This window comes from Phyllobates terribilis, unplaced genomic scaffold, assembly GCF_046119375.1.
Source record: "Phyllobates terribilis strain yellow unplaced genomic scaffold, ASM4611937v1 Scaffold_9__5_contigs__length_417890890, whole genome shotgun sequence".
NCBI classification, from domain to species: Eukaryota; Metazoa; Chordata; class Amphibia; order Anura; family Dendrobatidae; genus Phyllobates; species Phyllobates terribilis.
In genome coordinates this window covers 284,180,318-284,193,432 of record NW_027362769.1, presented here as the reverse complement: position 1 = coordinate 284,193,432, position 13,115 = coordinate 284,180,318, and the positions used below count along the sequence as shown (strand labels likewise).

At 37.7% G+C, this 13,115-nt stretch overlaps 1 protein-coding gene across 3 annotated transcripts in view; it reads right to left on the bottom strand.

The window, feature by feature from the left end:
- PMS1 (PMS1 homolog 1, mismatch repair system component) overlaps positions 1-13,115 on the bottom strand; it is a 381,942-nt gene that overhangs the window by 178,457 nt on the left and 190,370 nt on the right. For all 3 annotated transcript variants that reach the window (XM_073647847.1, XM_073647845.1, XM_073647846.1), the window contains one exon: positions 9,662-9,778. In XM_073647847.1, coding sequence (XP_073503948.1) covers positions 9,662-9,778 — 117 coding nt within the window. The remainder of the gene's footprint in view (positions 1-9,661; positions 9,779-13,115) is intronic.

Genomic DNA, 13,115 nt, shown 5'->3' with positions numbered 1-13,115 from the left:
GCAGTCACACACTAAGAGACGCTTTTTTTTTGCAAAATCTAGTTTTTGCATCGCCATATTTTGAGAGCTATAATTTTTCCATATTTCGGCCGACAGAGTCATGTGACGGCTTGTTTTTTGGGGGACGAGTTGACATTTTTATTGGTACCATTTTTGGGTACGTGACATTTTTTGATCGCTTTCTATTCTGTTTTTTGGAGGTAAAATTAACAAAAACCAACAATTCAGGAATTGTTTTTTGAGGGTTTTTTCATGCCGTTCTGCGTGTGGTAAAAGTGATAAGGCAGCATTATTCTTCGGGTCAGTACGTTTACAGCGATACTACACTTACTGTATATTTTTTTATGTTTTGGCGCTTTTACACAATAAAACAATTTTATAGAAAAAATATTTTTTTTTGCATCGCTTTATTCTGAGAGCTATAACTTTTTTATTTTTCGGCTGATGGAGCTGTATGGCGGCTTTTTTTTTGCGGAACAAGATGACGTTTTCAGCGGTACCATTTTTATTTCCATTTTGCTTTTTGATAGCATTTTTTCCACTTTTTGCTTGGCGATATGATGAAAAAGCATAGTTTTTTGCTCCGTTTTTTATTTATTTTTATTACGGTGTGTACAGAAGGAGTTAATTAGTGTGACAGTTTTATAGATCGGGTTGTTTAAGACGCGGCGAAACCAAATATGTGTACTTTTTTTGTTTTTGCATAAATATACGGATTTATTGGTTTAATATTTTATTTATTTATTTTAATTTATTTTGTGATTTTTTTTAACAGTTTGAAAACATTTTTTAGACTTTTTTTTTTACATTTTTACTTAGTCCTGTATGGGACATTAATTTTTATTTTTCTAATCAATGTTCTCATGCAATGCAATAGACATGTATTGCATTGCATGAGAATTTTGCTGACAGTTTCACACGGTCTGTCTCCTGCTAGAGTTCAGCAGCAGGCTGAGCCTAGCAGGACACCATATATGGCAGATCCGGAGGCAGTCATGTGGCCATAACAACGGCAGGTGCTGGAAGACATCAGGGGCCGTCGGAGAGGTAAGTGGACGACCACCTCTCCTCTCACTATCTTCTATATGCCGCGATCACTATAGATCGCGGCATATAGAAGATAGCAAAGGGTTAACATCATTGGGACCTGATCCAATCAGGTCCCGATGATGTCCCCTGTCAGAGCTGTCGCTCTGAATCGCAACCGCAGAACTTGCAGGACCCTGGGGGTCCTGAGGGCTGCGGGACCACCGACCGTTCATAAACGTCGGCGCTGCACAGAGCCCAGGCAGCGCCGAGGTTTATGTACAGTGGGCGGTCGGGAAGCGGTTAACAAAATCGCATCCCAATTATGTTGAAATTCTACATTGTTCTCAAATAGTGAAATCTCTTTATAGACTCTTAGCCCTCTCGGGACCCTTCCACATTCAACATAAAAGACTTCAGGGAATTAATTGTCCAAAAAAGTCTAATTTCCTTTTCATAAAGTGAAGAAATTTTATATTCCAAAGATTTAAGGCCAAGTACTTGGATGTCATTCTTAAAGTTCCAATCGAAAAAAAAATCCACCACATTTTCTCTCCCTGCAGCAAGCCCACATTGAGTGGTGCCTTATCAGATATAAATTCTTCTATTTCGATGTCGGAGGACTTTTCGCCTTTTACAGGAGGTGTCCCCTCCACATTTATGCCCCCGATTTCTCCGGGTAACATCATTGATAACTTTCAAGATCGAGTCATCAGAGACATAGAATCTATTATATATAAACCTGCTATTTCCAATTTAACTATACGGGAGACTGCAGCCCTCAGTGATATAAAATCATGGACTGACTTAATTATTAGAAGGGCTCATAAAGGGGGTAATCTTGTTATATTAAACAAAGATGATTATATCATGGAATCTTTATCACAATTATCAGACACTGCAACTTATACCCCACTATCAAGTGATCCTACAAATAAGCATAAAAATTTATTACGCGCTCTATTAAGGAAATATGTAGAATGTGGCTCACTGTCAAAAAAACAAGCTGGAAAATGATTTCAAGACTACCCTGTTAAGCCTTATTGGTATATTATACCTAAAATTCATAAATCGATTACACACCCTCCAGGCCGATCCATCATAGCTGAAGTAGGTTCTTTCAATGAGCCACTGTCTCAATATCTTGATTGGTTACTGAAACCATTATTGAAAAATGTTCCCTCTTTTGTGAAGGATACGGGTGACTTTTTATTGGCTTTAAAAAATTTTCAATGGCAGCCTGACTTTTCATTATGTTCGATTGACGTAGTCAGTCTATATACGAGAATTCCTCATAATCTCGGCATTGACGCCATTCAACATATCATATTTTGCAAAATTCTAACAAAAGTGAGCAATATGTTGAATTTTTGTCAGAAAGTTTAGAATTCATTTTTACTCACAACAGTTTTCAATTTTTAGATAAAATGGTATACGCAAAACAAGGGGACCGCGATGGGTACCTGGTAGCATGCGTCTATGCAAATTAATTTATGGCTTACTTTGAAAGCCAATATATCACCACTATAAAAAATCCATTCATCAAATTTATAAAGTTTTTTATTTGTTATATAGATGACATATTCATAGTATGGGCAGGTACAGAAAAAGATTTTTCTGATTTTATATGTTACCTCAACACTTCCAATTCAGCTAATATACAATTCACTTCAGAATTTAATAATTGCACTTTTAATTTTTTAGATGTTACTATTTCAATTGAAAATGATAATATCCATACAAAGGTTTTCAAAAAACCTACATCCACCAACTCTTTATCTTCATTATCATAGTGCTCATCCTTTGCACGCAAAAAATGGATTACTCTATTCCCAATTCTTAAGACTTAGGAAAATTAATAACTGTGATTTAACATTTAGAGAGCAGGCTGAGAAATTAAAACAAGATTTTGTATCAAGAGGATATCCTTTAGAGATACTCAATAATGCTTTTGAAAGGGCATCTAAATTCTCACAAATAGAGTTGCTTGACAGACAAAAAAACAAAAATAAATCTAATTTACTAAGGCCACAGAAATTCGTTTTCCATTTTAAACATGGTCCAATAGACAGGATTATCAAAAAATCCATCTATAACAACTGGCATTTAATAGAGAGTGATAGGGATCTTTTAATATCGCTAAAAATAACCCTATAATTTCATGCAAAAGAAGTCACAACATTGGTGACCTTATCAGCAGACATCGATTACAAACCGAATCTAAAAATTGGCTCCAGGAGTTTATTCCTAAAGGTAATTTTCAATGCGGATCATGTTCTTTTTGCAGCCGGCATCTTATCACTAATCCCTTGCAGTTAGGGTCGGTTACTCATACTGTCACAGACTTTATATCCTGTAGATCGAAATACATCATATATGCCATTTTTTGCCCTTGTGGCTACTATTATATTGGTAAGACGATCCGTCCATTATTTGTGCGCATAAGGGAACACTTCCATTCAATCATAACCAAAAAGGGATCTCCAAGTTTTATGTCTCATATAAGAGATATACATAATGCTGATTCCTGGGTACTTAGATTTGCGGGACTGGAACAGGTTAATATGCCTGATAGACATGGCAATCGAAATAAGTTAATATTGTAAAAAGAAGCTAAGTGGATTTCTTACACAAATGCTACCGGTCCCCTAGGTCTCAATGACCGATCCGATTTCTCTATGTTTTTATGAAAATTTTTTTTCATGGTATGTTAATTTTAATTACCTTCTTCCAGGTAAGCCTAATTATCACCTGTATAAGGAAATGAGGCTTTCATCTCTAGCTTGTATGGACCCGCAGAAGCGCCAAGACTGTGCGTGAAACAGCTGTAGTCCTGTTTTCCTCCCTGCATCCCACTGCTTTTACCGCATGTTGAAATAAAGGATTATGAATTTTATGAAATGGTGAGTGCAGCTTTTCCCTTTTTTCTCATTTTTTGTAATTATACATTAAAACCATTTAGTGGATTTTTCAAGTAAATGAATAACGGCAAACACATGTATGCAGAGTAGCCACGTGTCTGAAATGTATTACCAGATAGAGTCCACAGTAGATGCATGTGTTCTTGGATCCGGAAATAGTTTATCATTGCACTTGGAAGTAGAAATGATCTATTCGTTCCTCAAGGGTAACACAAATAATCTTTATTTTTATATAGCGCTAACATATTCTGCAACGCTTTACATACATTATCGTCGCTGTCCCCATCGGGGCTCACAATCTACATTCCCTATCAGTATGTCTTTGGATATTGGGACAATAAAATATTCACACCAATATCTAAGCTAATGAAGGATTCATTCTCTGAGCTCAGTTTGCTTGTTTTTTTTAAATTTCTATTTACTATGTCATGTCATGCTCTTTTTGTGCATATATTTGTGTTTCTTCAGATACTCTGTTACACCATGCCTGATGAAGAAACCTAAGTAGTCTCAAAAGCTTGCTTTATAACATCACTTGTTTTATTTTTGTTAGCCATTAAAAGGCATCATAACAACAAGATTACTATTTTGTTTCTCAAGATGAGAAAAATTAAACATTAGTGATTATAACACAAGTCTATTCCCTATATATTTCTATAGCTACACTGGATAGACTGCCCCTTATGAAGCTATGATGCAGAAGCTACAGTCATGGCCAAAAGTGTTGGCACCTTTGAAATTGTTCCAGAAAATGAAGTAGTTCTTTTAGAAAATTAGTGCAATTATACACAAAGAAAATAAACATGGGTATAGCAAGACATATGTATTGGAACAACACCAAAAAAACAGAAAAAAGGCAAATTTGACATAATTTCACACAAAATTGAGCCGGACCAAATTATTGGCACATTATCAAAATTGTGGGTAAACAAGTTTGTTTCAGCATTTGATGCTTGTTTAAACTCACCCGTGGCAAGTAACAGGTGTGAGCAATATGAAAATCACACCAGAAACCAGATAAAAAGGGGAGAAGTTGACTCATTTTTCACATTGTGTGTCTGTATGTGCCACATTAAGCAGAACAGAAATAAAAGGAGAGAACTGTTTGAGGACTTGACAACCAAAAAAATGTTGAAAAATATCAACAATCTCAAGGTTGGATGTTCATCTTCAGAGATCCTGATGTCCCTTTGTCCACAGTGTGCAACATATCAAAATGTTTAAACCCCATGGCATTGTAGCTAATCTCCCTGGATGTGGATGGCAGAGAAAAATTTATGAAAAGTTGCAATGCAAGATAGTACAGATGGTGGATTAGCAGCCCCAATCAAGTTCCAAAAAATTCAAGCTGTCCTACAGACTCAGGGTGCATCAGTGTCAGTGCAAACTATTACTCGACAGTTGAATGAAATGAAAAACTGTGGCAGAAGACCCAGGAGGACTCCACTGCTCACACAGAGACATAAAAAGCTCCACTGAAGCTTGCCGAAATGTACGTGAGTAAGCCTAAACCCTTCTGGAAAGCGTCTTGTGGACAGATGAGATCAAGATAAAGCTTTTTGATAAAGAACATCATTCTACTGTTTACCGAAAAAGGAATGAGGCCTACAAAGAAAAGAACGCAGTACCTAGAGTCAAAAATAATGAAGATTCAAAGATGTTTTGCTGTCACTTCCAAACAGAAAACAGGACTGTAAAGGTGCTTACTAAGAGTAGATATCTCCATATATAACTAACAAATAAAGTAGAACTCTGTAGAACATGAAACATATGAAATTTGAACTATGTGCAAGGCATCATGAAATATGAAGTTTACCAAAGGATTTTGGGTCGCAATGTAGTGCCCAGTGTCAGAAAGCTGGGTTTGTATCCTAGGTCATGGGTCTTTCAGCAGGACAATGACGCCAAACTTACTTCTAGAAGCACCCAGAAATGGATGGGAAAAAACACTGGAGAGTTCTCAAGTGGCCAGCAAGGAGTCTGAATCTAAAATCCCATTGAACACTTGTGGAGAGATCTTAAAATTGCTGTTGGGAGAGCGGACCCTTCAAATATGAGAGACCTGGAGCAGTTTGCAAAAGAAGAGTGGTCCAAAATTCCAGCTGAGAGGTGTAAGAAGCTTGTTGACGGTTATAGGAAGTGATTGATTGCAGTTATTTATTAGTGTTGAGCCACCCCCATAGTGTTCGGGTTCGGTTCGGTTCGTCGAACACCGGGATGTTCGAGGAACTGTTCGTCGAACTGTTCGTCGAACACCTTAGAACACCGTCGAACACCGTTAAAACCAATGGCAGGCAAACAAAAACACATAGGAACACATAGAAAACACCTTCAAAGGTGTCCAAAAGCTGACAAACTGCTCAGAAGACGCTTTCTTTAAAAAAGCCGGCCGGCAATTCAGCAGCGGCATACACCGGTACCCGACAATTTAGACATGAAGGAATAGAGCCTCACACATAGATTAGATAGATAGAAACATGTCAGTCACATATATATGAAGTACAGTGACAGTGTTGCTTACTGTACTTGTCATTTAGTGTAAAGGATTTATTAAAAAATATAATAGTGTTTTCGTGCACCGTCTCTTTAAAAAAGCCGGCCGGCAATTCAGCATCTGTACCCAACAATTTTTCCCACGACAGCTTCAGCTCTGCTACATCGAGATGACAGGCTGGACCGCAGCAGAAAGCTGCCATCTAGCCTGTCATCCCGCGGACACTGAGAAGCGCAGGCATGCTTGCGCTCCTCACTGTCTCGCTGTGACGGCATATAGATGAGACAAGCTCATGTCCAATGAACTCGGCGCACCTCATGCACGTCACTGACAGCGTGGGAGAATTCTCCTGCACTCAGCACTTCAGCGTGAAAATTCTCCCACGCTGTCAGTGACGTGCATGAGGTCAGCTGAGTTCATTGGACATGAATGAGCTCACCTCATGCACGTCACTGACAGCGTGGGAGAATTCTCACGCTGTAGCACTGAGTGCAGGAGAATTTTCCCACGCTGTCAGTGACGTGCATGAGGTGCGCCGAGTTCATTGGACATGAACTCGTCTCATCTTTATGCCGTCACAGCCAGACACTGCAGAGCGCAAGCATGCCTGCACTTCTCAGTGTCTGCGGGATGACAAGCTGGATGGCAGCGTTCTGCTGTGGTCCAGCCTGTCATCTCGATGTAGCAGAGCTGAAGCTGTCCTGGGAACCATGGAAAGGTAAGGATGAGGTTGCTTTATTATTTTTCTTTTATTGCAGGAGATCGTTGGCTTCAGCTGGAATGGGCGTGATGGTAAGTATGGTTTAATTTAGAACAATAAAGGAATGTGTCTTTATTTCAATTAAAGGACTTTATTCTGGGTGTTTGTGTTTTCTTTTAACTTTGACTATGGGGTTAGTAATGGGGGTGTCTTATAGACGCCTCTCCATTACTAACCTGGGCTTGATGTCAGCTGGCATTATAAGCTGACATCAACCCCAACCCTATTACCCCCTGCCACCGCACCAGGGCAGCGTGGAAGAGCGAGGCTAAGTGCCAGAATTGGCGCATCCTATGGATGCGCCATTTCTGGGGCGGCTGACGGCTGGTGTTTCTAGCCTGGGAGGGGGCCAATATTCATGGCTCCCTTCCTGGGCTATTAATATCAGCCCCCAGCTGTCTGCCTAGCCTTTGCTAGCTATTAAATTAGGGGGGACCCCACGTCATTTTTTTGGGGGGGTCCTCCATTTTAATAGCTAGTAAAGGCTAGGTATTCAGCTGGGGGCTGATATTAGTAGCCTGGGAAGCTCCGTGGGTATTACCCCCTTCCCAGGCTTCAAACATCTGCCCCAGCTGTCTGCTTAACCTCCGCTAGAGACTAAAATTACGGGGAACCCCACGCCAATTTTTTTTAATAATAAATCCTTTATTTTAATACTAAATGACAAGTACAGTAACCAACACTGTCACTGTACTTCATATATATGTGACTGACATGTTTCTATCTATCTAATCTATGTGTGAAGCTCTATTCTGTCTGTTATAAATTGTCGGGTACAGATGCTGAATTGCCGGCCGGCTTTTTTAAAGAGACAGTGCATGAAAACACTAATATTTTTTTTGATAAATCCTTTACACTAAATGACAAGTACAGCAAGCAACACTGTCACTGTACTTCATATATATGTGACTGACATGTTTCTATCTATCTAATCTATGTGTGAAGCTCTATTCTTTCGGTTCTAAATTGTCGGGTACCGGTGTATGCCGCTGCTGAATTGCCGGCTTTTCATGTTTCACTGTGAGCACTGTTCCCATCGATTTGGGCAATCACTGTAATGCCACAACCACCATGGCTGTTGCATTACAGTGAGTGGCAGACAATCCCTTCATGATTGGTGCTCTAAATAGCGCCAGACATGCAGGACAAGCTTTTGGTGCACGAACAGTTATCGAACATAACCTCGAACAGCCGAATTTTTTGCAAATCGTTCGGGTTCGTCGAACAACTCGAACACCACCCAAAACAGCTCGAATTTGAGATTGGCGAACAGTTCTAGTCGAACACCGCTCATCTCTATTATTTATTTCAAAGGGTGTGCAACCAAATATCAAGATGAGGGTGGCAACAATTTTGTCCGGCTCATTTTTGGGGATTAGTGTGAAATTATGTCCAATTTGCCTTTTTTTCTCTGTTTTTTGTGATGTTCCAATACACACAAAGGAAATAAACATGTGTATAACAAAACGTGTAATTGCAAGAATTTTCAGGGAGAAATACTTCATTTTCTGGAACATTTTCCAGGGTGTCAACATTTGACTGCATATGCATGGGGATCTTGCACCACTGAGCACTTTATCCATGCTCCTTTGATCTTGTGTGGCTGTATTCTGTATCTTACCAGTAGGCTTTATTTTGTATTTTGTTTATAAATGGTTTTGTTTAGGGCTTATTGCCTCTTTTTCTCAATAGGTGTTATTTACCTTTATTGTATTTACATATTTTCTCATTTTTTGTAATTTAATTGCATTCTGCTACATATAGTTTAATTTGGAGGATATAACAATTCTATTAATGCTTGTCTGGTGTTGGGGTTACATTTGGATTATTATATCCACACCCGTGTGTTTTTTGTATATTTTTCTCAGTGTTGTATTGTTGTTTAACAAAAATTATAATCCTTCTTACACATTTTATTATTTGTTGTGTACTAAATTTGTTTCTGTGCAGCTGTTTTCTTCTTTCTTTTTGCATATTTAACTTTTTGCACACATTAGTAGCACCCCATTTTCCTATATTTTTGCTGGGTTAATTGAATTTTTTTTTCTGAACGTGTTAAGAATTACATTTTATTTATATAACACAAGAAAATGTTGTTTTTTTTTAAGGTCAGATGCAATGGAATTGACACAGCTACAATGTAGCCTAAAACCGTCATGGCATGCAAATTTGTAAAGTAATTGTAAATTATTACAATAGGCCTCACAGTTTTGCAGGTGTAACAGTTGTCTGGACAAATCACGCATTCATTTACTAATCAAATTAAAAACCATAGTAGCTGCATGTCGCCATTGTTTCTACCTCCATGATGGCCACATCAGTTCTGCCCTGTCTGTTCTTACCCTTACTGTTAGATGGAACACATCTGGGAAAGCAAAAACACATTTCTTTTAAAAGAGAAAAACATAAAATGGGTAATATTTGGATTAACATTTATTTATTTGCTCAGTAGTAGCATACCTCTGGATTTTCACATTGGTGTTGAATATGTACCATAGCATTCATTACCGTAGTTCCCAAAACTGAAATGAGGGCCAATTTCTGGTCAGATACCTTATTTTTTTGCCAAAGTATCACCTATATCAAAGAAACAAAATGTTCAAACTGACATCCTTATTTGAATATATAAACTATACAGATATAAGTTTTCAATATTTTAAACTATTTTGTTAGGTTTTTCACACATTTTCAGACATACAAAGTAAAAGAACAAGAAGTGAGAGTGTTAAACAGGGAGTATAGCAGCAGTAGGTGAATCTAGGAGTTACGGTGACACAAGATTCACGGTTATGACAATAGAACAGTTACCCACAGCATTGAAATGGCAGGAATGGTGCAATGTGTGACCAAAACAGCAATAGTAACATCAGATGGTAATAAGTGTGATAAGTACTGCAGTAGACTTTTCTACATTTTCTATTGGCAAGTCAATTTACAAAACAATTTTAAAAGCAATATCTCAGGAATTGAACTTCATGAAGATTAAATATGAGAATTTTGTTTTAAAAGAACTACATAATTGTTATTCCCCATTGTATTAGTGTATCATGCACCAAAAGGCATCATTTCATTAGAAAATCTAATAAATATTACTGATTCATTTTCCATTGAAAACAGCAAAAATGTAACAGTGTAAAATAATACCAGGATGCTGGAGTAAAATTTCAGAAGATATAATGCAGTAGCTTGAATGACTATGCATATTTGTATAATTTCAAGAACATTGATCATTAGATTAATCTTCCTTCAATTTGACAAAAAACTGAGCTGTACAGATTTTGACAATCACACCACTCTTTTTTTCCCAATTGTCCAGGACTCAGTCATGTTACTCTCTGAGTACAGTACAGTTGGATAGGAAATGCATTAGTTTCTTCTCACCCAAAATGCCAAATGGCATTGGAGACTGGAACTGAAGTTACATTTTTAAGTGTCTCATCTTGACAATTCATTTTATTTGTTCTAATAGAATTTATAGAGCTTATAAAATAGGGTTACAGGCTGGGATCCTAATCCGTTAGCTAAATTGGAGAGCAGCTTTAAAGATTAGGTCATACACTAGCAGACTGCCATCCATAAAATTAAGTTTGTCACGACTTGAAAAGTTGCTGCTAAGGCTACAATTGCATTTGCTTTAGTCAGACTGAGTGCAGTCTAAGAGATCCTCTAGTTTTCACCATTAGCTGTTGCAAGGGCATATAGATATTGCAACAGAGGATCCCTACAATAGTCACTAGTTGCATAAAGATGTAGTAACGATGATTATACTGGAAAAAGCTTGGAACATTGTTACAGAAAAGGAACAAGAAGCAAGAGTGTGTTCACAAGACAGACTAGAAGCAAGAACCAGGAAACCAGGCAAAGGTTCCAGATACAGGCCAAGATCAGCACAAGCTGAAATTAGAGTTTGTTATTTTCAATCAATGTCATGACCAAGAGTCAAACTGTTGTATTTAAGAAACATGGATCTATCGAAGTCTTAACTCCACAATACGTTTGTAAACCATGGCAAGAACAAAGGAGATTTTTGAGGACCTCTGAAGAAGAGTTGTTGATGTTCATCAGGCTGTACAAAAATTACAAAACCATCTACAGTAGTGTTCAAAATAATAGTCCAATATGACTAACCAGATTAATTACTGTTTTTGGTCTAAATTATATTACCACATGTCAAACAATTTACCAGTTGGTGCAGTAGATTCTAAGAAAACCAACAGACTACGCATTCATGATCTGCATGTTTTTGAGTCTGCGTATTTGAATAATTAATTGAAAGGGGGTGTGTTCAAAATAATAGCAATGTGGAGTTCAATTCGTGAGGTCAATTATTCTGTGAAGAAACAGGTGTGAATCAGGTGGCCCTTATTTAAGGGTGAAGCCAGCACATGTTGTACATGCATTTCTCATTGAAAGCCTGAGAAATATAGGTCATTTTAGACATTGTTCAGAAGAACAGTGTACTTTGAATAAAAAGTTGATTGGAGAGGGTTATACTTATAAAGAAGTTCAGACAATTATTGGCTGTTCAGCTAAAATGATCCCCAATGCTTTAAAATGTAAAGCAAAACTAGAGAGATGTGGAAGAAAACAGAAGACTACCATTAGAATGGATCGAAGAATAGACAGAATGGCAAAGGCTCAGCCAATGATCATCTCCAGGATGATCAAAGACAGTCTCAAGTTACTTGTGAGTACCATAACAGTTAAAAGATGCCTATGTGAAGCTAGTCTCTTAGCAAGAAGTCCCCGCAAAGTCCCACTGTTAAAAAAAGACATGTACTGAAGTGGATACAATTTGCAAAAGAACACATCAACTGGCCTAAAGAGAAATGGAGAAACATTTTGCGGACTGATGAAAGTAAATTTTTTTTTTTGGGGATCCAAAGGCCGCAGACAGTTCATCAGACAACCCCCAAACTCTGCATTCAAGCCACAGTACACTCTGAAGACAGCTAAGCATGGTGGTGCAAGCATCATGATATGGGCATGTTTCCTTTACTATAGTGCTGGACCTATTTACCGCATACCAGGGATCATGGACAAGTTTTCATATATTAAAATACTTGAAGAGGTCATGTTAACTTATGCTGAAAATGATATGCCCTTGAAATGGGTGTTTCAACAAGACAGCAACCCTAAACACATCAGTAAACGAGCAAAATCTTGATTCCAGTCCAACAAAATTGAGGTTATCGAGTGGCCAGCCTAATCCCAGGACCTTAATCCGATAGAACACTAGTGGGGTGACATAAAAAATGCTGTTTCTGAGGCAAAGCCAACAAATTGTGGGATGTATTCAAAGAATCCTGGGCTGGAATAACAGTTGACTCTCTGCAACATAGATGTGAAGCAGTTCTAAAAAACTGTGGGTATGCAACTAAAAATTAGATTAGTGATTCACAGGAATGCTAAATCCTCAAAAAAAAAAAAGAGTACATATTGTCTGTAAAGACAAATGCCAATGCCAACACTGCTATTTTTTAGAACAGCCCAATGTTCATTTTTTGTTATTTTATGCAAAGTAGTTAAAAATTATATATAAGTCTCTTCATATTTGGAATTAGAAAACATTGTTCAATGTTCCCAATGCATGGAAATAAAAACTAGTATAAAGATTTTTTTGCCTAACTCATGTTTTTGAACACACTGCTATTATTTTGAACACTACTGTATAAAGATTTTGGAGAAATTCACAGTCAGATAGTGTACAAATTGAAGAAAGTCATGATGACTATTTCTCTGCCTAGGAATGGTCGACCAACAAAGATCACTCCAAGGTCAAGGAGTAAGACATTCTCCAAGATTACAAAGTAACCCAAGGTACTCTCTAAGCAATTACAGGCCTGTCTAATGATAACTAATGACTGCAGATGTGTTACAATGTTCTTTTTGGAGAGCAGTTTGTTAAAAATCA